The sequence below is a fragment of the Barbatula barbatula genome, assembly GCF_947034865.1.
Source record: "Barbatula barbatula genome assembly, chromosome: 3".
Classification (NCBI taxonomy): domain Eukaryota; kingdom Metazoa; phylum Chordata; class Actinopteri; order Cypriniformes; family Nemacheilidae; genus Barbatula; species Barbatula barbatula.
Genome location: NC_136764.1, coordinates 13,216,743 through 13,242,099, shown reverse-complemented (window position 1 = coordinate 13,242,099; position 25,357 = coordinate 13,216,743). Strand labels below are relative to the sequence as shown.

Sequence of the window (25,357 nt, the reverse complement as noted above, 5' to 3'; positions counted from 1 at the left end):
ATCTAACTGAGATGTCAGAATCAAGTTAGATCAACAGCTACAGAATATACTGTATTTTGTAGGCACGCATGATATTAAATAGAAATTAGTGATATAATAATGCTTTAAATTTGTGAAATCAATTTTAACAATTTTAAATATAACAAAAAATTACAAAATTTAAATATTACGTTTCACATGCATATGTTTCATTTAATCAAAACCAGATCTTTGAGAGCAAGAGCAAAAGCATACTCTTCTACAGACACAAATATTTCAAGAGTTAATTTCCAAAATGAGATAACTCATTATTGTGTTTTATTATGTTAGTTTGATTGATATTGATTGGAGTGCACAATAAAACAACATTAATTTAGATTTTCTCATTTTGGAGCCAAACTCTTCATTTGCATGCCAGCATTTTTTATGTATTATTATTTCTGCCATATTTCAATAAATTTGATATATTTGTGGAGCCCTTGTATTTAATTATATATAAAGTTACATCTCAAAAAAAATTATATCAAGAAAAAGGTCAATATATTTTGAGTGACAAAAATATTGCCCTTTTTCACTTTATATTTTTTTATATGTACCTGTATACTAATACTATATAACCATAAACAACATTTTCTGGACATTTCCTTTGACCCCAAAACACAATAATTAATAATGCTATTAGTTCATTAGTTCAAATTCATCTTATTTTAGCTAATTTTGTGTTTTCTCCTTATATATTAGGGCTGTACCATTTGAGGAAAATGTCACATTGGGATTATTGAGGTAAGAATTGCGATGGGTATAATGAGTCAACTTGGTTGCTATCAAGGAAAATGATAACTGAAAATGCTGAAATTTGTATTCCTCAACTGAGATAGCCAGTTCAAACTAGCAACAAGTATTGCACTAAGTTTTCAAATTCAATTTAAATGTTATAAATTAAATAACAGTAACATCTTTGCATTACTGAATTAAATTAATTTAAAAAAATCTATATGCTCAACAGTACAGGTAAATAACAGAGCTAGCATTTTTTCTGGGCACTAGTTCAGTGTCAGCCTGTTCTGCATCCATTTCTCCCGTCTCCACACTGCGCCCCGCAAGTCACGTGACCAAGCACACGCGCCACCTCCACACAAGACGACTCGTTTTTTTTTCGCATTGAAGAGGGGCATATATCTCTTAGAATGGATGTCTTGTCATGTCCACGAATGCACTTGTTTCTTTAATATAATCGCAACATTTTGCCGTCATGTAATGGCATAAGCCTGACATCACGATTACGATATGATTAATCGTGCAGCACTATATCATATGTGTAGAATTGACATCCATCATCATGTTTTTTATATAGTGGTTATTGTCAATACTGGTATATAGTGACACCCATAATATATGTTTTCACGGTTTGACATGGGATTTTACGACGTTTCTCGGGATCCATTCCCCTCGATTTTTCTAGTTTTGACTACTAGTTTTGGCTCTACGCCACTGTGTTCAGTCAACACTGATTTACAAGTTGCTGTACTTATGACAACGTGAAAAAAAACATTGTACAAGTAGCGTTTGCTCACTTTTGTTATGGTTCTGCTGAAGCTGCAGTTGTTGAGGTCCCAGCCGTGTGGGTCCTGGTCCATTAGGCCGATGAAGAGCAGAAGCTGGAGATTGTGGCTCCACATATGTCTTGATGGCACCCATGTTCCCCGGCCCACTGCTGACTTCATAGCTGCTGGGAATCTTGACACGGATTAGGTCTGCAATGGCTGCTACCACATCAGTGATGTTCTGAAAGAATGAAGATTACACATGAAAATCAAATTCTCTCTGCAGTGGCATATCAAGGGATTATGGTTCATGTTATAGTAAGAGCTCACCTCAGCAGCAGCTGGCTTTAGTGTGATGGCTATGGACACCAGCCCAGTGTTGGAACCATTCTGCACCGCTCCGAATGAAGAGCCGAAGAACAAAGATGAAGGCTCTGTCTTGACCTCTCGTAACCTAACCTCTGAACCTACATCAAAAGAGCGATAAACGTCTTGAAATCGTATCCCCTGTGGTACCCAAAGGCGAATAGAACATTAGTTTTGTAATCTTAAAGAAAAGTGTTAGTTACCTTTGCCTCTTAATACAGGAAACATTGGGATTACAGGAGACACAGCTGGAGAAGGAGGTTCTTCTTTGACCAATGACAGATCAGGATAGCGACTGATCTCCATGCCAACGACACTCTCCGGGGAGGATGAGGGGACAAAGCTGTCTGGGGTGTCTCGGTCCTCACAGTGTTCCTGGCTTCTGTATGTTAGACATTCAATCGATTTTTTCATTTTCATAGTAGTGTAAACAAAAATATTATGACTCAATTTCAATACATTCTTTATTAACATTTTTTCCACATTTTATAATAATAGTCATCAAAACTATGGAATAACACAATAGGAAATATAAGAATTATGTCAACTTCTGATCACATTTTCATTTAATACAGGCTTTTATCGACTACATTTTTATACATTATTTAGTCCAAGTCATCTTTCCATATTTATATATATATTTGTCATATTTGTCATATTAATATAATTATATTTTAGTCTACAAAGGTGATTACAAACATTTTAACCAACAATTTTAAAGATCATAACAAACATTTCAGTCAAGAATTTCAAAGCTTCTGAATGGTCACGAACATGTAAAGATTTCCATGGTGGACACATAAAACCTCATTTGGCAATGTAATCTCGCCTGTCTAACTGACCTGAGGTCTTCCTGGTTGTTGTGTGGTGGGGTGGGAAGAGAAGCGGGCACATTCACAGTCTTAGGCCCCTGAGCCAAAGCTCGGGCCAGAAGCTCCTCCTCAGCTTTAATCTGCAGTGGTCTGGAAAGCAGCCCTTTAGTGACTGTAAAAACAAACAGCACAACCACCATCAGCGACAGAATATACGTGTATTGTGTATACTCTACATTTCAAATAGTCCCATTGTAGGTCGCTTTATACATTTCCATTTTAAATCCATGTTAGTCAACATTTGCTTTCCAAAAGGAGGTCACAATCATTGTGAAAATAGATAGCAGGCCACGGGAGTGGTTGATAGCGTGGACCTCGTATTGAACAGTCAATTCAATCACAATCAACCACAAGTCAATTGATTATTAGCCAGTCGAGAAAAAAGTAACTGCCACTTACCGTCATGTCCAATGAAGCCACCTTTGCCAGCTAGCTCTTCTGTTGTGGCAAAGCCATTGAGGAGTTTCTGGCGTGCCACCGGAGGAGGGGTCGGGGGCAAGGAGGCAGGGGGTGTGGGGGGATTACTCAGATTGTTTTGCTGTGAAAGAGATGTGAGAAATGTGAGTAGCCCAATGCTCGTCTACATAGATTTTCTTGGCGATGCAATGGCCACGGCTGCTCTTAATTACCTTGTAAATCAGTTGGGAGTAATAGTCTGAAACGCCATCCAATGAGGCGCTCCCAAATGTGCCAGAGAGACGGCTTTCACCATCCAGCTGTCCGCCTCCGCAAGGCATAAAGTGGGCAAAGTTCACCCCCACCAGAGGCTCCATCAGAGGCAAGAGAGAGAGCTGACGATGCAATAAAAATTGATAAAACTGTGAGTAAAGGGAATGCGCTGGACAGCATTAGATGTCATGTGACCTCGGATTATGCTTGAGAGTAATTGTTTAATCCTATTTAAAATGTTTTTATAAAAATATTATTTTATGGTGGCAAAGGGATGTATGCACAACTTGTTTATGATATAATCCAAAACATCCTTCCATTCAAACAACAGAAAAACAATGAAAACAACTAATAATGGAAACAAATAAAAACACTGATTCAATTTAATTCTGAACACAACGACAAGGGGCGTTAAAGGGTCAACTACTGTAAATAGTCATAGCATAGTATTCTACATATTATATATTTAGCTTAAAAATGTTATTTTATGTAATAGCAACATCTTGCTATGCTATGTGATCTCTGTTAGCATGATAAACAATGAATCTATATGTCAGAGCATTTCTTGTCTGTAGTCATGCTTAATTAAAAACATAACATTCTCATATGGTTAAAGTCTAAAAAGATATAACAGTATTGATCATAAGAGACAACCATTCAAGGAAAATAGCTAATGCAAAAAAAGAACACAAAAAATGCCCTCTATCAAAATTATATTTAACAATAGCTATGTTCACATGGACATTTGAAAATAAATAATTTCACATGGACCTTTTATTTATGTTCATTTCTTGTTTTAGATATTCTCTTACATTTATAGCTGTACAAAAGAAATATGACGCTATCACAGCTTATCGCATTGCTCATGAGGACATTACCCTCCTCCATCCCCAACTCCACTACAAATTTTCAATCAGGACTCAACTTTATGATATTCTTCCTAATAAGTGTTAATGGCATTGAATTATGTGTAACACATAAGAACTAATGACATCAGTTTGTTCTGTTTACCCTAATCACTGCACTCCCAGCTCTTATTCATTCATTAATGGGCAGGGAGTTTTTCCCAGAACAGAATCATACCGCCAATCTATGTATGCTAATTGTCAATTTTGGTGTCTTAGTTTTATTGCACACTTAAACTCAGTAACGCTTGTAGACCCATGTAAGTCTGAGAAGACTGAGTCTGAGGTGTCATACCTGTTTTAACTGGCTCATTACTGGCTCAGTGGAGGAATAAAGTGCTTGACTCTCATCCTCCTCTTTTTTCCTCTTTTTACAGCGCGGGGCTGGTCTATCTCCGCTTTTGGGAAGCCTCTTGTTCCTCTGCTTCTTCTTGTCTTCCGAAAGTAATGGTCCAGGAAAGTCAGGGTGGTTTGAATCTGAAAATATCTGTGGGAGAGTAAAAAACTGTCAACATGGCATGTAAAAAAAACATGTTTTGCTATTCTAGTTTCATTCTAGGAGCTGTACATCTGCATGGTGACAGATACTATGGCCTGTGTTTGCAGTCTGTATTGACTGTAATGAGAAAGTCTGTCAAATAAAACCCAAAGATAACACTTTTGGAAACCGATCCCTAACATAACTCACGGTTAGGAATTACTCACCCCAGTGCTGTCTATTGAGCTCTGCCTCAGCAATGCTTTGCTGTCCGTTGATCCCTCTTCCTCTGACCTCAGGCTGTCTTCAGACCTCTGATGGGGTAAAACATGAGGGGGAGTTCTCTTATTCTTCAGCAGATGTTTGAGGAGTTCGTTCCCAGCTTCTCCTTTAGAGCTGTTGGCAGGGCTTTGGCTCGCAGAATGAGAAAATATTCCATCTCTGTCTCCTTCCACCTTCACCATCCCAATTCCTATGTCCATCTCCATTCCCTTATGTCCATGGCAGTCACTTGCCTCAACCTTCTCCAGTTTGATGTTGGACAGAATCCTGTCATGCATTTCCTGATGGCCCATCTCAACCCCTCCACCACAGCTGCCTTCCGAAAGCTGCCGCTCCAGTTCAGAGTGTGGCTGGCTGCACATGGAGCCCGGGGTGGATGAACCAGGCTGAGACGTCTCACAGAGCTCATGCTCACTGAACACTATTGGGTTTCTCGTAGGTGTGGATGATGTGTCTGATACACAGGGTGTTAAAGGGGCTGTGAGGTCTGAGTGAGGTGTCGAGGGTGCTCTCAGTGACTCACAATCTTCATCTTTCTTCTTCTTGCGGTTTCTTTTCTTCTTGCCCTTCTCCTCTGGGATGATGTTGGAGTAGAGCTGAATGAGCGAGGGACCAGAACCTGGGAAATTTGGAGGTAAAGGCGTGGGTCCCTCCATTGAAAACGGATGCCCTTGGGGTGGATTCTGATGCATCATATTTGGCCTAGGATACCTCTGTGGTCTTGGTTGCATTTGGACAAAGTTAGGCCCATGTGGTGCTAGGTTATCAGAAACAAATCCAGGTCCCATTTCCTGATGGAATGGGCCATTACCCATCATGGGTCTGGACGGGCCTTCGGTGAACCCTGGCTGCATGCCCTGTTGCTGTGGAAAAGCTGGTCCTTGCATTTGCTGTTGCATTCTGGGTGGTTGCATGAAGTCCGGTGGAAGCTCGGTCTGGTTATAAAAAGGCATCTGAGAAAGGGCTCTCATGTTACCATCTTGGCAGTTAGGGACTTGCTGTTGCTCCATCTCCATGCATTGCTTCAGGCGCTGTCTTTCCACCTCTTTCATGAGCTGTACCCTTTGCCTTTCCTGTTGCTCCCGTAGTCTCTCCTTACGCTCACGTTCCTGGAAGCCTTCGCTGAACGGGTTGGTATCATCAAAATTCACATGAGGAGACTCACCGTCCGTCTGCCCCTGACTGGGTCTAGCAATTGGTTGCGGCGTAGCATGTGCCTGCACTACTTGAGAGGGCATTCCTCCTGGAATTTGAGGTCCTCCGCTGGGAACTGGAGCTCCAGGGTGCCACCCTGAAGCGTTTGGGACATTAGGTGCGTCCATTTGACCAGGGTGGAGCCGAACAGGCATCATAGGATTCAGCCCAGGTTGGTTCATCGGGGGTCCGACTGGCATCATGCCAGCTTCAGGCTGCATTGGTGGCATTCCAGGCATTATTTGGGGCTGCATGCCACCCTGTGTCTGCTGTTTGACTCTGTATTCCTCTATGAGCTCTGCATGCTCCTTCTGCTGTTTGCGGATCTAGGATAAAAAAATTTATGTTAACAAATTTGACTAAAATGCACACTTAATTATTTTCAAGTCATAAATGGTTTCTCCCTTGTGTTTGCTTTACCTGCTCCAGCTGTTTCTGTACCATCCCCTGCTGCTCTGTCACATTTTTCAGCTGCTCTGCATCCTCTTCAGGAAACTCCCGCCCTGCTTTCTTGGCAGTCCTCTGTTTTGCTGACAACGCCTTCTTTGACTTCCTGTGGGCCCCGATCTGCTCTTCCAGGAACTTCTGTTGCATCTGAAGCAGATGCTGGGTTTCCCTGAGCCAGTCCTCATACTGCACCTTCTGGTTGTCATCTTGGAGGCAAAAGAAAATGGATGGAATGATTAAACACTTGGTAAACACTTTTTTATGACAACTAGAAAATAAAACATCTATATTAACATCATAGTTTTTTTGAAAAACTTACGGGCAAATCCTGTTCCAAAATTTGGAGAATTGGGTTGTGCCATGTTCGGAGCAACTTTGTTATCCTAAATAACAGATCAACAGCACTATGAGAAAACAGCTTGATTAGTTGTGAATGATGTGAAGAAGGTGTGAAAGAGTCTCACCTGTCCAGGCACCTGTACTGGAGGTACAGCTCCATCAGGGCCTTGTGGTCCCTGCCCTGTCTGGACACTGGATTTAATGAAAGAGGGAGGAATAATGAATGATGACACAGTTACACAAATGGTATTTCAATAAAATTAATCTTTACATATTTTAAGAATGACAGTTCACTCACCTGTTCATGGGTATCGGAGACATTCCCATGTTGTTCTGAACCATCATTTTGTTGATGCCTTTTAACGCAACCATCTTTGCCTTCATGATTGGATCAGTGATAGAATCAAAATCTGAAAAAAATCAAATGGAAATATTATTGTGTTAATATCAAACATAATTATGTACTTTATAGTCCCATTCATTGCTAAAAGCAAATTTCTCACAGTTTAAAAAACTAAACAAAGAATCAAGATGGTGTCTAATATGAACAACATCTTACCCATGTTTGGGAAGAAAGATTCATTAGAGCGCTGTCTTATCATAGCCTGCATCTGCTTCTGTTGCTGTTGCTCCTGCCTCTCCTGATCCAAAAGATCTTGTAAAAGAAGAGGCTGTTCTTCCAGAAGCAGTGGTCTGTTCTGATGGCCTTGCTGAGACAACATTGCCTGCTGAGTAAGAATACTGTGTTGTTCCTCTGAGAGAAGAGCATCCTTTTGATCCATACCAAAAATATGGCTTTGTGGTTGTTCCTGAATAGAGCCGGGAACTTCTAATGTATTTTCACTGTGAGAAGAAACCAACGATTGGTCTAAACTGAGACCAGACTCCATCCCCTGCACTGAGAAGTTTTCTTGACCCAGCAGATTGCTGTCGAGTGGCACTGTAGCTTCCTGATTTGTGGGGTCGCTTTGTGTGACTGACTGTCTGCAGTGTTCTTGCTTCATTGCTTCACCTTCTGGTGGTACATCAACCAGCAAACTTGAGAGCACTGTAGTAGCATCAGGATGAATTCCACGCTTTGCAACCTCTAAACTAGAGCTTTCAATTACTTGATCCTTGCAAGAAGTGTCCTGGGACATACAATCTTTGATCCCAGTTTTACTATCCTCTTCGGTTTTCAAAGAAATCAATTCTAGATCCCGAGGAACTTCTTGATTGTGATCTTGAGACTTAGAATCCGCGCCTATGCCATCCTTCCGCGTTGACGCAAAACAGGAGGATGAGGGTGTATCACCAAAACTTTCAGTCTTTGTTTTAGGCTTGTGGACATCTGACAATTCAGTGTGGTCTTCCATTGGGTCACTGAGATCCAAGTCCTCGCTAAGATCTAAATCAGCGTCAGCGTAAGCTATTATATCAAATTTCCCAGATGTTAAAAAGTCATCAAGATGCAGATCATTCGTTTCAAGATCCAAGTCTTTTCCATCATCTGGGTCCAGATTTAGGTTCTCTAAATCGGCATCGACAAGGTCCTTCACTTCAACATCTTCAAAGTCCTTCACAGCAGATTCATCTGTGTCTATTTTCTCCTCTGGTCCTTCATTTGTGGGTAAAGGAACCTCATCATTTGTGAGTAAGGGAGCACTGAGAGTCTCATTGGATGCAGGTTGGCTTATAGACCTTGTGAGCGGGATTTGTGGATGTCCAGCCCTTAATGGAACATTGGCTTGATGTAAATTCCCCATGCTCAAAGAGCCCTGCATCTGTGTAACAACTACCTGAGACTGATTCATTGTTGTGTCCATTGGCTTTAGAACCTGATTGAAAGGAAATCCCATGTCTTGACCACTCATGAAACCTGAGGGGCGTTGTTGTGATGGGGATTCCATTCGGTTTCCCTGCATAAAATGAGGTCCAAAGGGAAGTCGAAGCCTGTTATCTGGGGCCCGATGTCTTAGCTCTATAAAAGTCTGCCCCATGAAGTTATGCTGTTGCATGTGCATTCCACAGGGAAGTAAGTTGGGAGTTCCTATGGGACCTCCTCCCATTGATTTTCCCAAGTCTATGGACATGGACCTTCTCATTTGTGGATGAGCTTCCATTATCTGGTCCTGCATTTGATGGGGTCTTGAAGCACCCAAGGATCCTTGGACACCAGGAGTGATAGCCATCCTGTAATGAACAAGAAATACATTAGTTGCCACATTCATTAAAATGTAAAATTGTTTCTCTCATATGTAGTTTTTCTCACCCTGGCCCAAGCTGCCTTATAGTTGAATCGGTATCCACAGGAAACTGTGGTCCAGAAAATTGGCCATCAGGAAAATGCCCCTGTTGATCTCCAGGGTAGGGTCCGTGGAATCGCTGAGCACCTCTTACAGCTACTGCACCAGGATATGGTGGTGGTGGTCGATTGAAAATATCACCCTGCTGGTTGGTAGCCTCTTGACTCCAGTGTTGAGGCGTCCCTGGAGGCATGGTCAAAGGAAGATCTAGTACATTCTTTTCTTGCCGTATGGCACTTTTTTGTTGCTGTTGTCTAAGGATCAACTCTCGAATACGTTGACGCTGTGAACAAATAAACCTGTTAGTCTGTGTTGCATACAGCTGTGTATTTTTAATTTAAAATGTCATACATTGCATCACATAAATAAACCACACCTGTCTAAGTCTTTCTTCAGCTTCAGCAAGTTGTACCGACTGAGCTTCAGTGCCCGGCTGAGAATTCATACTCTGCATCAAACCTTGTTGATCTTTATTTTCTACGCACTGAGAATGTGGAATCATGGAGGCCTGCTCGAAGGGGTCATGAATTGGTGTCTGATTAGGGCGACTGGATAGTGGCTGACAGACAGCATCATCTGTCATAACCAGATGCTTCAGGGTCTGAGGTCCATGCTTTGTTGGACTGGCGAAAGTGTCTTGCATCAAGACTTGAGGAGGTGAGAATGGATCTTGATTGGACATGGGCCCAGGACCCATGGGCTGCCCGGAACCTCCGGGGTGAGGTGTGCGTGAGGGATGTACACATGAATCATTAGGTAATGATCTTCCCATTGCTTGTGCGTGAAGATCAGGTCCTACTGTGCGTTGCAATCCTGCAGGTTGACTAAAAGGATCAGGGTTCCGTTGGTGACTTGGAGACTTTGGAAACCTGTCCGGCATTCCAGAACGTGGGGTCCCGGGAGGGTGTGCATACGGATCCATGGACATGGGAGACATTATGCGGTTTTGAGTCTGCTGCTGAGATTGTGGGGTTGATTGGTTCATCATGACTGGATGGCGAGATACAGGCTGTTGAGAGTAGGGTTCAGGGTCATGTGGTCTCGGTGTGCCGGGCATTCTTGCGTACGGGTTAGAAAATGGAGAGTGGCTGAAAGGGTCATTTGAAGGTCTTGGTGTGGCAGGTTGTTGTCCATAGGGATCACATTGAGAATAGTCTGGCCGAGGGGTGGAGGGGGCACGGGCGTATGGGTTACAAGGAGGCTGTCTGACAATCGGCCCAGGTTGAGAAAACGGGAGGGTTTGGGGTTGACGTGAAAGCCTTTGGTTTGCATAGCCTTCACCTCCTGCGGGACGTGGAGTGAGCACAGGCTGTGCGTATGGATCACTCAGTTGATTTTGTGAGAATCCCTCAGTGGATCGATGGGGAATAATTGGCCTTTCAAAAGGATCCCCACTAACTCTCCGTGTCTGCATGCCTGCAAATTGTTCCTGAGCCTGAGGGGGGGGCATAGGGGTTTTAAAGACCTGAATAGACCCTGATTCATTACTGCCTGGAATAGGAGTGAGTAATGGACGAGCATAGGGGTCTGAGAGTATCATCCTGCCCTGCGGCATTCTCTGGTAGGCTTCTTTTCTCACAGACACCCTCGAGAATGGATCATGGCCTGGAGACCCAATAAGATGTCTCCCTTCTAATGTCTGACTCGCTCTGGGAGGACACATGGGCTTGAGAAAAGGGTCTGTATTTCCTACTGGTCTCGGGGTGTCTGGGGGCTTGGCATATGGGTCATTACAGATGGCTGTTGGTGAACCAATAGGCTCTGAAAGACCCCTCGGAGATTTACCTGATTCAGAGTTACGACGTGGAGTCCCCTGCCCAGAAGGCGGTGGTCGGGGAGTGCCCACCATTTTGTTGTAGGGATCCCAGGGTGAAGATGGCCTAGAGCCAGAGGAGCTTGGAGAGAACATTTGAGGAGATTGGGGTTGAGATCCAGAAGAGGGGGGTGGAGGATGAGGGCGTAAAAAGACGTCATCTGGCGAACATGATGTGGGCGTGCCAGGCATCTGTGGCTTTAAACTCCCATTCATTGAATTGGACTGCTTGGGAGACATGTTTCCATTATTAGAATGCACAGACACTGGACTACTCAGGCTTCCAGGGGAGTCATTCTCAGATTGGTTGAGGGACGGGTGCTGTTGTTGCTGCTGTTGAAGTTGTTCATTCTTCACTTGCTCAAGTTTCTGTGTAGCTTCAATCTTAGCTTGCTGTTTACTTTTCTGTCTCATTTGCTGCAACATACCGTCAAACTGAGTTTCGTTAATATGCACACAAAAAAATAATTTATAACAAAAGCACTTGTGTTATGTGTTAATGTAGACTGTATGTTTATTTAAAAAGTTCCAACAATAACGAGGAATGCTTATGGGAATAAAAACTCCCCAACTATATAATCAGCTGATCAATACTACACTTACCTGTCTATACTTCCATTCTTGCTCATGCTCGGATTCCTTGTGCTTCAGTGGGTCTTTGAACAATAACTCAGGGTCCAGTGGAGGAATAGCAGGATCAAACACTTCTAAAGGCTCCTGGGGCTGAGGCGGCTCCCGCTTAATGGTCTCGTTGGACATTTGGACTTTGTTAATACGTAGGGCTGCCCTGTTGTCTCTGGCCTTTTGCTGTGAATGGGCGGTTGTGCAGTGTTGATATCATTGACAGACCATCGAAATTCAAAGGTTGCATTCATTTGGTGAGATGACATGGTTTTAGACTAATTGCCTAAAAGCTATTATTTTTCAAAGTGATACTCAAGGTAATTGTTCCATATCTTCTTCATATCTTCCATATTTTCTCAGAAGCCCAGTTATATCAAGGAAACTCTAATTGAACTGCTTGAGTTTAGTTGAGAGCAATAAAAAAGTAGAAAAGCTACGTCGGCAGTTGCTTAATTGATTCAGATTTTTATCAAGGTAAAAAGGAGAAAATGACAATTATTTAGGTAACACCATTAGGTTTTCACAATTGGACAGATGAAGCAAGGACAGCATTGGTGTCCTTCAAAGCTAGGTCCGTCAATTTAACATGTCTTTTAACAAGTGATTTTACTAAAATAATTGTCAATGCTCAAGGTTCCTGATCCATATGTTTGCATATGTAAACAGACCAACACAAATAATTGCAGATGGGACCTAGTCCTATGTGAACTTCCCCTAAATCCAGGACCCACCACGTCATTAGATTGGACCATAGGCCAGTAAGACTGCTTTTGTCTGTATCAAAAATCAAATTTTGTATATTATCTTCATTCCTGGCATCTGGGGCTTTCTAAGCATATCATACTATGACTAATTGTAATTAAATACATTTGGTGGTAAAATATAAACAAGATCTGAGAATTTAGCAAGAATGATATCTTACCACATATGGAGCCCGGTCCTGAGAACTTGCTTTCCTCCACAGTTTAGCAATTTGCTTTACACGTGTTGACCAGTCTAAAAGGTTATAATAGACAAATGTAATAGAAAAATAAATATTCAAGAGTATTATATTAATAGATAACACAACACAAAATTTACATTTATTCGGCTTACAAATATTTCCTGTCTTACTGTTCAGTTTATTAGTGCCTAATATTCAAAAATCCAAATGTAAATGCAAATGTGTTTCCTTCTTTAAATTCCCTGAGATAAATCTTATTGTGGATGAAGGGTCTTTTTCAGACCTGGATATTCCTCTTTGAGGTTTGGAAAGTTGACATTAGTGTAGAGCACAGGTGCGACAGTGGCAAGCTCTCCTAGCGTTTCTTCTTTCTCCCACTTCAGAGTGCTCTTCTGTGCTGTTGACATGGCGTCTCCCTCCATCTCAGATGAAGCAATAGGAGCAGAGGCTGAAGATGAACCTGTAGCAGACCATGGACCTGCGGTCTCTTGTGCAATCAGATTAAACTTCCTGTCTCTGAACAGCAGATATATAATATTAGATCTCAATCTCAGAAAGGCCCAACTCAAAGAATTAGGACTCAATATTCTGATATTATAATGTAGATATGATAGAGGCAAACATGTTCATGGCTGACCTAAGATTGTCTGGAAAAGGCATGCGCTGCATGGGGGGAATATTTCGAGCCATATCGGGCCCCGCTCCAGGACCCATTTGTGACTGTGAAAACAGTTTGGGTTCCATCAGACCATTCATGATTGGCATCCGTGCGGCCATTCCTGTACAAAAACACACCAATACAACTGACCTACAGTGCAAGCCATGGTTGTTCAAACATATTTTGGCCTTCAAGATTTAACACAATGCAATACAGTCTGCCAATTTTGCATATCAAGTAAAGACTGAGCAATTAGGCTGCAAAGCTGTGCAATTCCATTGAATAATTGCTTTTGAAGTATACTTAAATACAAAATTTAATACAAGTTAACCTCTATCTGTGATGTGCTAATAATTACCACTGACAATCATTTCCACTCATTCCTACATTTATTCGCATATATTTTTATTGCATGCACAGTACTGTACAAGCAATTTTTGATATCCAGATTGGACCAACTCAACCAAATTCTCAAAGACAAGGGACTATCATAACGTATCATTACCATAACATTCATCCAATGCTACCAACAAACCTGAGTTGGGTTGGGAGGGGTGTAAACCAGATCCATGAAGGCTTTGAGCTCCCTGGATCTGTTGAGGCATTACGCTGGGGCTCAGGACAGCTGTGAAGAGATCTTCCACATCCTTCCCGCCAAGCTCTGCAATGAGACGCAGATCTTCAGTTTCTTACAATCTACCAAAATGAACACGTTTACTGGCAGCTGCTGCTTTGTGTTTTAACCCACCTGGTATTTTGTAGAGTCTGCTGAGTATGGATTCTGTAAAACCAAAAGATTTGTTTTATAAAGCTGTTTAGGGAAAAAGCACATGAGTATTTCATATAATCCACACAGTTATTGTATACATACCATCGGTGACCATCTTATCCAGCTCAGGGCTCAGGATGCCATCCAGTGGCTCTGGTGTCTGACGCAGGTGAGATCGACCGAGATGAGTCTGAGCTGAGCCTGATAACTCGTCTGTTAAATGCGCAACGTCCAGACCTATGCATAAACAGCGAACATAACTTCATACATACTGTTTAACTGTTGGAAAATGGAAAAGCACTATGTGCAAATAGCACTTCTCCAGAAGTGCCCCAGAAAATAAGTGTTGCTATTGTTCAATAAGGGCAAAATATTTTAACAAATATTCTAAAAGTATTTAACCTCATATCATTACAATAACACTGTTTAACATTCAATAAAGACTACAGCGACTATATATAATAAATATACAAAAAAAGACTAAATACACATTATAGAAACACAAACTGTGCAAATTATGCCAAAATTACCCCAAAAACTCACACAATTTGGAACACCATAAGGGTGAGAAAAACATATATTTATAATTATCTAACAATATTATATGATATAATAAATTATATTAAATTAATTAATTAAAATTAAATTAAAATATCAATTTCTACTACTAGTGTACAATACTGTGAATAAAAGAAAACAAGAAACGCAAAAATGTAAGAATATCATAAGTAAAGGCCTACACCATAGAATTAACCTGTTGGCAATGTGTAAAATATATATATTTCTACACTGAATAAATATACTGTGAGACCTCAAATGGTCTTTCCACTTTTGTCTTTACAAGGCTGTTTCACCAGCAGGGATTTATATGCAGAAACATTATACATAAATTGCAGGGCTGTTTCCTTTTAATCAAACCAAGGCTTCGTGTGGATCTCAATGGAACGGTGCACCTATTCTCCACTCATCCATACAATCCAAGACCCTGACTGCTGCTTCAGAGAGGAAGGTCATTCAACAATGCCTTCAGTTTTCTAAAATGCCTCTCTATAGTGCGTCTTATTTCTGTACTGTAACAGAGGAAGAGTCCTTGACCAAGCCTGTCAGTGCAGCATTAAATTGCTGCGTCATTCTCAGTCAGTTGGGTTATATAAATGATTCTGACAGCTCCAGGATGCTGTAAAACTGAATAGACCGTTGAGGCACAATGGCCAAATTCAGGTGTGGTGCAGTCAAACCAAACCAAATACACTTTCAAAAAGAACCCTAATGTTAGCATAAAACAAGAAAGGGTGCGAGGACAGGTGGAAAAGAAATATAAAAGAAATAAAAACATGACCATGAGACTCTTACCAAATGATGAAGGAGAGCAGTCAACTTGGAAAGGGCAAAAATCAAGACCTACAAAGACCCAAACCAAACACAATGAAGGATCAGCAACATGGAAAAATAAATATGTGAGCGAAAGAAAGAAAGCCTTCGATGAAGCCACAGGTTATTCATAAACGCTGGAATGAATGAGACCATGAAAAGCAAATTATTCCTAATGAAAAGACAATTAAGACCAGCATATAAAAAACATATAACTGTCAGTGTTGGGAATAGCAGCAAAACTACTAAAATATAACTACTAATTTATGGGGAAAGTTTCTGTCATCATTTACTCAGCCTTGAGTTGTTCTAAATCTGTACACATTTCTTTGTTCTTATGAACACAGAGAAAGAAATTTGGATGAATGCAGTCAATGGTGGCCGCGATCTGTCCGGTTACCATCATTCCTCCAAATATCTTTCTCTGTGATCAAGAACAAAGACATTTTTACAGGCACAACTTGAGGCTTCTTGACACTGACATTACTAAACTTGGGTACTAGAGCCAGTTGCAACAAACTTTTATAAACCTTAGGAACATTTGTAGTGACAACACATATCCAGGATATACATCAAGGGTTTTCTCAACTTGTTGTTTTGCTGCAACTGGTTAATCTGAGCAGCAAACCTGTGCTGTAATTGATCATAAATTGAAACTGTAATAAGGGCCTACCGGACTGTTCTGTCTGCTTGCCAATATTATCAGAAAACATTCCCAGCAGCTCTGTGTCTGATTTCAGCACTTCAGACATCTCTACCAGAGGCTCTGCAGAGTTCTCTGTGGATTTGCATAAGGAAGAAAGTAACTACCAGGTCTAACAGTAAAATAAACTGGTCTAAATTGTACAGACCATTCTTAAAGTCAACATGAAATGGCATTCGTGATTTATTTTACCCTAATTTCCTGTATGTTTGAGTCGAGCAGGAAATTAAGCGTAAAAAATAAAATGTACAGATCTGGCCTTTAAAAATTATTTATTTCATGCAGGATCCTGAAGGCGATCATGCAGATTGCCGCAGGACTGGTCTGAACTGTTTGTTTGAATAAAAACCAACTGTTACATTTCCCAGAAGATCCACCAGGTGGCACATCGACTTGTTTTAGGCCTCATTGCGCTTAGTTATTTAACTGGATCTAAAATCAGATGGGAACCTGTAGTTAATTATAATATTTTCATTTTTTTTATTGTTAATCTGTAGTATATTGTATTAATAATTGTGTGTATTGCTCTAAATGGCCGATCACAATCCTACCTTTAACATGTAGTATTCAAAATTTTATTCATGACTGTATGATAAATGCTTGAAATAAATGATTTATTGACACTACACTTTATTATTTAGGTCAAAAAATACAATTTAAGTCAATTTAATACTTAATATTTTCCTGTAGCTCAGTGGTAAGAGCATTGCGTTAACAACGCAAGGTTGTGGGTTTGATCCCAGGGGATTGCAGATACCTATGTATAAATGTATATGATAATGCTATGTAAGGCGCTTTGGATAAGAGCGTCTGCCAAATGCCTAAATGTAAATGTCAGCTTGTAGATTCACAGAAACTTGAAGTTTCTTTGATTAATGTTTAGATTCCTAAAACGGAGTTATAGTTCACAAGCATTGAGCAGACTTACATCCGAGCAAAATGCTTTAATTTCCTCAACAAGAACATGTAAAATAATCTTAACATCATAATAACTCGAGTGTTTAGATCTATAAATTAGCTAATTTGAGCAGTTTGCGTTAGTAGCGGCTTTTTCATTCGCTCTGTGAGATCAAATGCGTTCTTCTGTATGGCTGCACATAACCATGCTTTTTTCCATCTACACGACATCCTTGGGACCCATCATACACAAGGCTTCTCCTATCACTGTTATGCTGACGACACGCAGATTTATATCTCATTTCACCCTGACGATACCACTGTAGCAGTTCGCTTTATAGCCTGCCTAGAAGACATCTCGGCTTGGATGAAAGACCATCACCTCCATCTGAACCCTGCCAACTACTCGTGTTTCCGGCACAGCCCACGGTGCAACACGATCTCACAATCCAACTTGGCAATGCCACCATCACTCCTTCCTAAACAGCCAGGAACCTCAGAGTCATATTTGATGAACAGCTGTCCTTCAACGATCACATTGCAACGACATAAGAAAGGTTAGACCCTACCTCACTGAGCATGCGGCACAACTACTAGTCCAGGCCCTGGTGATCTCTCTCCACTGGCTGCCGGTAGAAGCCTGTATCAGATACAAGTCCCTAATGCTCGCCTACAGGACCATCACTGAATCTGCGCGGCATTCTTTCACACTCTAAGTTGACATTTATGCATTTGGCAGACGCTTTTACCCAAAGCGACTTGCATTGCATTGTATTATACATTTGTTTCTGACTCTGTGCAATCCCCTGGGATCGAACCCATGACCTTGGCATTGCTAGTGCCATGCAAAACCACTGAGCCACAGGAAACAATGGTCAAATGTGTAATCGAAGGACCACTAACTGTGTTCTTTATTAGGGTCCAATTTAATAAGTTTTACTTTCAGGTGTTAATTAATACATTAACTAACAAACATGTACCAACATGTAGTAAACAGGGCTTGATACTGTGGCTAGTGGTTTTCCAAAAAGACTAATAAGTCCCGCTCTACCCACTCCGAGGGGGTCTAGAACCAACATCTATCCGGTATGGGAGACGAGTGCACTAATGAGGAGGCTAAGTGTCTGTGACTTCCTTCCACAGCTCTCTCTCACCTGTCTCTGTTACACTAGCCATCCAGCATTTCACTATCAACAATTTAGTTTTTGGGAAATGATTTTATATGACTAAACCTGACAATGGCATGCTGTGAGATCATGCGTCAAAAACATGCACACAATAAAATAAAAATGTTCCTGTGTATTGTTGAAAAATAAATGCGGGTACGATATGATATGTGATGTGAACATTTTGTTTGGTGAAAGGTGGATTCGAACTTGATTGATAGCTTCAAAACGAACATTTCTTGTAGTACGTCTTACTCAACGTGCTGTCATTTTTGCACTCACATTTTTGTGCTTCCGACACCCATGATCCTAATTATTGGCAGCTGTTATTTAAAGGCCAAGAAATAAATACCTTCTATAGCTATACTAAAATTTAACTGCATGTTTCTATTAATTGTAAAGTAAACAGATAAATGGATGGAATACGAGTAATAAGCTGATACTGCTTGTTGAGTTTTCTTATACTTTTTTTCTCTTCATGTTGATTAAATAAAAAAAGAACAAATAAATATCCTACATATTGCTACATTTGGCTTACATGGGTTTTCTTTATTATTACTGCAGCTTAAAGACAAAATACGAATCAAGCATTTATTCTTATAATACTACAACTTCACTAGTTCAACTTTACTACAGTGTATAGTACAGTAGGCCAATACTGTAATGCACCAGATGGCCTCCATTACAGTTCAATGAGGTTATAAACTTTCACAATAAAACAATGGTCCAATATCTGAGCCTTTTAAATAACATAAATCAAAATTAATTTGTTTACAGTGTTGTGTAAATAGGCACAAACTTGAGTCTGGGGTTCTCATACGGTACTCCTTTAGCAGTCGAATGTATTTGTAACTGTAGTGAGGTAGGCGGGACGAGAGCCGTGATTCAAGGTCTCGTATCACGGAGAAGATCGGGAGCATAAGAGGACGAGCGACCGGACCGTCAGTGAGAGAGGACAAGACCTGGATTTTAGTTGTGGTTTGTGTGTGTCACCGGCAGTCGCCCGTAAGGGGGCTGTCGGCTGTCTATTTACGTTTTTATTTATTAATTAAAAGTATTTTTACGTTCGCCGGTTCTCGCCTCCTTCCTTCCTTTTGTTGAACTTGTTACAGTAACATAAGGTGAAGTGATAAACGGCCCTTTCATCCTGACGCAAGCAGCCACATGTCATGTTCTTTACAGCTGCAGAATCAGTGATTGTGACACGACTGCCACCTAATGGTTTTGTCGCGCCAATGGTTGGTGGAAGATCGTGTTCTCTTTCTCGTGAAAATAAATGTTCATTTCATGTTGACTTTAAAAAAAAAAAAAAAAAAGCAATAAATTAAACTGGACATGAACATCAAATGGCAGTGAAATACTGTAATGTAAAAAAAGACAAACAAAAGACAAAAAGATTTAAAAGACAGACAGTGTTTGTGTGTCCCAGCATCCATATAAACATACGTGTAGCTACTGCTTTCCTGGGCAGCGGAGCAGATGATGCACCAAGCGAAGAGTTTGATGAAAGCTTCATCTGATTGGCCGTGAGCTGCTTCCTGTCTCGCTCATCCTCCAGCAGCCGTGTGGTTTCCTGTCGGCTCTGTTTGCTCTTGTCCAACAGGTCTTTCCCAAAAAAGGCCTCCTGGAAGCACAGATAGAGTCAGAGCACATCACATAACATATTTGTATGTTATGCTATTGCGCTGTTCCTATTCTCGTATGGCACACATCTGGTCAAACACTGCAGTGTTCTCATGTTTTTAATGAAAATATTGTTGAGACAGTATCTTTAGAGATGAGCAGGGATCTTCCTGGGGTTGTTGATGAAACCGGGTTGGTCAGAGCAGAGTTAAACTCTCTCACAGCCCTCAAATGCATCCTCGCAGGACACGCAATCTGTTAAGATACATGCAGCAGTGCTTGTGACGCTCTCAGGAAACTAACTGAGACGACCATGAAAGCATCATGCTTGCTGTATTGCCGGTAATGCGCCTTCCAACCGCCTTGTCTGGTTTGTCATTTCAGCTCAGCTCACCTGACATCCTCCAGCTCCAAAGAACCTGCCTGGCTACGACATTAAAAGCCTCCGTTTTCAATAATTCATTTGAAGCGGTGCTTCTGAGAAGCACCTTCAGGTTTTATTCAAGTTTACACTGTCCAATTACGTCATTCTCAAACTAACTCAAGCTAACTTGCACCTCTAATATAGAAATGGAGTGATCTGGGCTCGGAGATTAATATATTTGTTGATTTAAAAAACAAAATGAGTGTTATATAATGCTAAGGTGTTTTTGCACTAAATATGTTTTTGTCAAACATGCCAACACTGCAAAAAAAATATGTGATCAATAAGTCATGGCAACTTATTTTACACTGTGTTAAGTGTAATAATTTAATACATTTCAACTTGTTTTTGTTTAAGTTTTGGCCATACCTGTAGGTAAGTGGGAAAAGCCTCCTCCAGTTTGGTCTTCTTTTTCCTGTAGCGTTTACGTATTTTAACTTCAGGATTGTCAGGAAGATCAGACAAACAATGTTTTTCATCAATTGGAGTGTCAGGCGCTTGGTCGCCCCAGCCTACTAGGAAAAAAAAGTTGACCATGTTTATGTTTTAAATAGAATCTGTACATTCAATACATTAATCAGTAAATAAATAGGTGAGAAGAACATCCACAAAGAAATGAATAACATAGATCAATGCAACATATTTTTGTCAGATCACAAAAATACAGTTTGACTTAGATTATGCAAGATGTTTACTGAGACATCTAGCAGCTGATACTATGTAGTATATAATATACAAAAAATATAGAAGATAATGTATTGTACTATATTTACAGTAACGGTTCCATTAAAACTTAGAATACTGCCACAGATTTCTTACTCATAACATTTCACACCAATATGACTTGCAAGTGAATGGATACTGATGCTGTCAGTACCTAATATGCCATCTAACATCAGTCATACAGGTTTGTGGGGACAAGGTTGAGTAAATGACAGCAGAATTTTCCCTTTTGGGTGAACTGTGCCTTTAAGATCGGACGTAACAGAAAAGTCTTCAAGTGTTAAAAATAACCCAAGTAAAGCAGTTCACTGATTCTCACTTTCATCTCTCCCTTGCAGGTTCTCAGAGCCAGTGGAGTCCTTTCTGGACAGAGCTGGTTTGGTTCTGCCAGGGCCTGTTCGATTCCTCTGTCTCACCATGAACCCTCCAATACCTAAGAAAAATAGAAACATATCAATATACTTGTGAAGCCGGTGACTATAATAGATTTATTAACATTTGTTTAATTTTTAATTTATTATTTTTCATATTAATATTGTATATAATGCTGGAGAAAAAATATTTTGCTTTATTTATTTGTTACTGTCCAATTGTTACAAGATGTTTCTCTTTATCATGTGAAATGGCAAACAGCACACTATTGCTGTAATACAGAATCTGACAATGGTACAATTTTACCATTTTATCAGATAAAAGCAGACATATTAATGAGAAATGCTTTTGTTGTGCAGTTTTATTCTCCACTGAAGTGTTCTGGCTCTTACCTGGGCGGTAGGGCTTCCTCTTCCTCTTCTTACAGGGATCTGTGTCTTTAGAGTCGTCTTCTGCTGTAGCTTCTCTTTCAGGACTAGAATCTGATTTCACTTCACCATCAACCATGTCCCCTTCTGCTGCTAAAGCTGAACACACACACAGTGTAAGTACAGGAGAAAATATTGCAGAAAAACAGCCATTAATATGTTTTTACACTAACTAGATCCCTCAGGTTTCCAGCTAGATAGCCTAAAAGAGAATCTTTGGTATGAAGCTCATATCCATTACTCCAAACTTTAAAGCAGCAAAGTTACAGTATGTACTCAACCAGAATGTTGCTTCCACCGTCGCCATCTCCGCGGCGGTACTTCTTAAATGTGTGTTGACTCTTCTCTAAGCACGAGTTGACGCGCCAAGCTCACAGTCTCACTCAGCAGACGGGCAAGGGTTAAAGGTTTAGGCGTGAAAGACAAACGCTGTCTACCATATCAAAGCTACAAGAATTTAAATCCCCAGGCACCAAAAATTATATTTAATACTAGTCGTAAATAAACAATTTCATTTAACAAGGGTTTCCATTTGCTCCATGCATTCAATCAATGCTTTATTCGGTTTTAAACATTTTCAATATATTGTTTATATTGTTTAGATTTTTCATTTATTGTTGGGTTGCGTACAGAGCTTTAATGTTTGTATTCACTCTGTGTTTTGTGCAAATTGAAAAATACAGTGAGTGTGTATCACTCAGAAAAAATTGTGAACCCAAATGTAACAAGATTTAGCTTTAATTCCTTTCAAACCGTATGTGCTTTATAATATCGTTGGATTATTTTATCACCATATATCCCCCATATAGAATAAATCCCACTTCCAAAACACATCTGTGTTTCTCCGATGTTAGCCCAGTATGAAGTCATAAACATTCACGTATAAATATTGGTAGGCTACTTTCACATACTGTACATTAGGGATAGGTGTTCATAAATCAAGAAATGTCTCTGCTGTAGGCTTTTTTCATAATGTTATCGTTGATCTATCTGTCTGTCTGTCTGTCTGTCTGTCTGTCTGTCTGTCTGTCTGTCTGTCTGTCTATCTATCTATCTATCACGTCACGCACTGCCTTGGTAACACAAGAGACGGAGCTATAACGCCTCTGCAAGCTTTCATTAGCACGATTCTGCACGGTTAGACAACCGTGCCAAAACTTCCGTGCCGAGAACAGTTTGTAATCGTGCCATGTCAAACCAGGCTCACGTGGAAACATGACTGTAACAGTTTCAGACTGTGCTTAGAACGGTGCGGCGCGATGGTGGAAAAGTGCACGTTAATTCTAAGCTCTGCTCTTTCAAAAGGCCAAACATTCACACATCTCCCCATCCCCCTGTGAACTGAGAAGTGGAATCTGTTTTTAAAAGCCTATAGCCTACTAACATAAAGATAATTTTAAACATTTTAATGCTTGTCCTTTAAACACAGATCAATACACTATTTTATCGCACTTTAATTTAATACCAATTAAACGGTGCATATTCTGCCAAAAATGTTTTTTCGTTCACGTCTTCACACGGGCCTATGTCCTTGCTCATTAATAATATAGTCATGTAAAATTTTTGTCTTGTGCAGTTTACTTTCTCCTGTCTGCGTTCATTAATAATTATAATAATAGTGATATCCTGTCCCATTCGCCCTAACGTATTGACTGAAAGACAGTGTATAATGTTGTCCAGTTTTATCATTCATTTCTGATTTAGCTTTTTATCACCAGTTTTACACCCGCGCAGAGCGAGCCTCGAACCGAGAATCGGTCCACATCGGCTTAGGAGACGGACTCGTAACGGGGAGGTCCTGGTCAAGAAAATCTCCTGAACTCCAAACTGAATGTCAGAATGGGAAAGAAAGGTGTTTTAAGCAATTTTGAGCGTGACATGGTCGTTCTGAGTATTTTTACAATCTGCTCAGTTACCGGGATTTTCACGCACAACCATTTCTAGGGTTTACAAAGAATGGTGTGAAAAGGGAAACACATCCAGTACGCGGCAGTCCTGTGGGCGAAAATGCCTTGTTGATGCTAGAGGTCAGAGGAGAATGGGCCGCCTGATTCAAGCTGATAGAAGAGCAACTTTTACTGAAATATCTACACGTTACAACCGAGGTATGCAGCAAAGCATTTGTGAAGCCACAACACGCTCAACCTTGAGCCGGATGGGCTACAACAGCAGAAGACCCCACCGGGTACCACTCATCACCAATACAAATAGGATAAAGAGGCTACAATTTGCACAAGCTCACCAAAATTGGACAGTTGAAGACTGGAAAAATGTTGCCTGGTCTGATGAGTCTCGATTTCTGTTGAGACATTCAGATGGTAGAGTCAGAATTTGCCGTAAACAGAATGAAAACATGGATCCAACATGCCTTGTTACCACTGTGCAGGCTGGTGGTGGTGATGTAATGGTGTGGGGGATGTTTTCTTGGAACACTTTAGGCCCCTTAGTGCCAATTGGGCATCGCTTAAATGCCACGGCCTACCTGAGCATTGTTTCTGACCATGTCTATCCCTTTATGACCACCATGTACCCATCCTCTGATGGCTACTTCCAGCAGGATAATGCACTATGTCACAAAGCTCGAATCATTTCAAATTGGTTTCTTGAACACAACAATGAGTTCACTGTACTAAAATGGCCCCCACAGTCACCAGATCTCAACCCAATAGAGCATCTTTGGGATGTGGTGGAACGGGAGCTTCGTGTCCTGGATGTGCATCCCACAAATCTCCATCAACTGCAAGATGCTATCCTATCAACATTTCTAAAGAATGCTTTCAGCACCTTGTTGAATCAATGCCACATAGAATTAAGGCAGTTCTGCAGGTGAAAGGGGGTCAAACACAGTATTAGTATGGTGTTCCTAATAATGCCCGTATTGGGCTGTTGCGCATTCAAAATCTTTGCGGTTTTGTTTTACTTGGTGATATGTTACTGTTTAATGTTATTATAAAATGTAATTTAAAATTAAACGTTTTAAACTGTAGTTATGGAACTTTTTTAAATGAATTAAACGGTTCAACAGTTTGCTCGTATAAGGACAGAAAAGTTGCATGGTTATTTTTATTTTATTATAAGAGTGTGTTCTTATAACTCAGTCACTTTAGACTGGCATTATCATTATACGAACCTCTGTGATCATAACACGTTTGTTCTAATGATTTAATGATTACTTTATGTCCTCCATTTGGCTCATTCTCTGCCTATATCGCTTTTTTTTGTTATATTATAAACGTGAATAACTCTCGTTGAAATCTTTAATGTGTTGCCTCCTGTCATGTAATAAAGAATTGATCACATTGAATTTCACTGTTAAACAGTACATGTGGTTAAGTACGTAAGGTGCAAACTCTCCCTTTGCGCCATGTTTCACATGTAAATGTTTTGAACTGCCGCTCTTCCCCATCGGCAGCACACAACGTTGCGATAGTAGGCATTCTGGTTGACAACCTACTGTATGTGTAAGTCATTTTTTATAATCCT

General features: G+C 40.5%; 1 protein-coding gene across 5 annotated transcripts in view; it reads right to left on the bottom strand.

The window, feature by feature from the left end:
• The window catches only part of kmt2cb (lysine (K)-specific methyltransferase 2Cb), an 83,733-nt gene that overhangs the window by 9,969 nt on the left and 48,407 nt on the right, over positions 1-25,357 (bottom strand). For 2 of the 5 annotated variants that reach the window (XM_079452903.1, XM_079452905.1), the window contains exons 24-51: positions 21,839-21,973; positions 21,394-21,507; positions 20,721-20,866; positions 19,751-19,928; positions 16,212-16,316; positions 15,521-15,568; positions 14,270-14,404; positions 14,147-14,179; positions 13,934-14,059; positions 13,378-13,519; positions 13,024-13,256; positions 12,720-12,793; positions 11,777-11,980; positions 9,737-11,608; positions 9,327-9,643; positions 7,635-9,247; positions 7,374-7,485; positions 7,201-7,267; positions 7,056-7,119; positions 6,710-6,942; positions 5,041-6,615; positions 4,631-4,822; positions 3,391-3,552; positions 3,161-3,299; positions 2,732-2,873; positions 2,093-2,271; positions 1,854-1,990; positions 1,554-1,764 (exon numbers count right to left, since the gene is read on the bottom strand). In XM_079452903.1, the coding sequence (XP_079309029.1) occupies positions 1,554-1,764; positions 1,854-1,990; positions 2,093-2,271; positions 2,732-2,873; positions 3,161-3,299; positions 3,391-3,552; positions 4,631-4,822; positions 5,041-6,615; positions 6,710-6,942; positions 7,056-7,119; positions 7,201-7,267; positions 7,374-7,485; positions 7,635-9,247; positions 9,327-9,643; positions 9,737-11,608; positions 11,777-11,980; positions 12,720-12,793; positions 13,024-13,256; positions 13,378-13,519; positions 13,934-14,059; positions 14,147-14,179; positions 14,270-14,404; positions 15,521-15,568; positions 16,212-16,316; positions 19,751-19,928; positions 20,721-20,866; positions 21,394-21,507; positions 21,839-21,973 (8,688 nt within the window). The remainder of the gene's footprint in view (positions 1-1,553; positions 1,765-1,853; positions 1,991-2,092; positions 2,272-2,731; positions 2,874-3,160; positions 3,300-3,390; positions 3,553-4,630; positions 4,823-5,040; positions 6,616-6,709; positions 6,943-7,055; positions 7,120-7,200; positions 7,268-7,373; positions 7,486-7,634; positions 9,248-9,326; positions 9,644-9,736; positions 11,609-11,776; positions 11,981-12,719; positions 12,794-13,023; positions 13,257-13,377; positions 13,520-13,933; positions 14,060-14,146; positions 14,180-14,269; positions 14,405-15,520; positions 15,569-16,211; positions 16,317-19,750; positions 19,929-20,720; positions 20,867-21,393; positions 21,508-21,838; positions 21,974-25,357) is intronic. The other 3 variants (XM_079452906.1, XM_079452904.1, XM_079452907.1) reach the window with 3 other exon arrangements.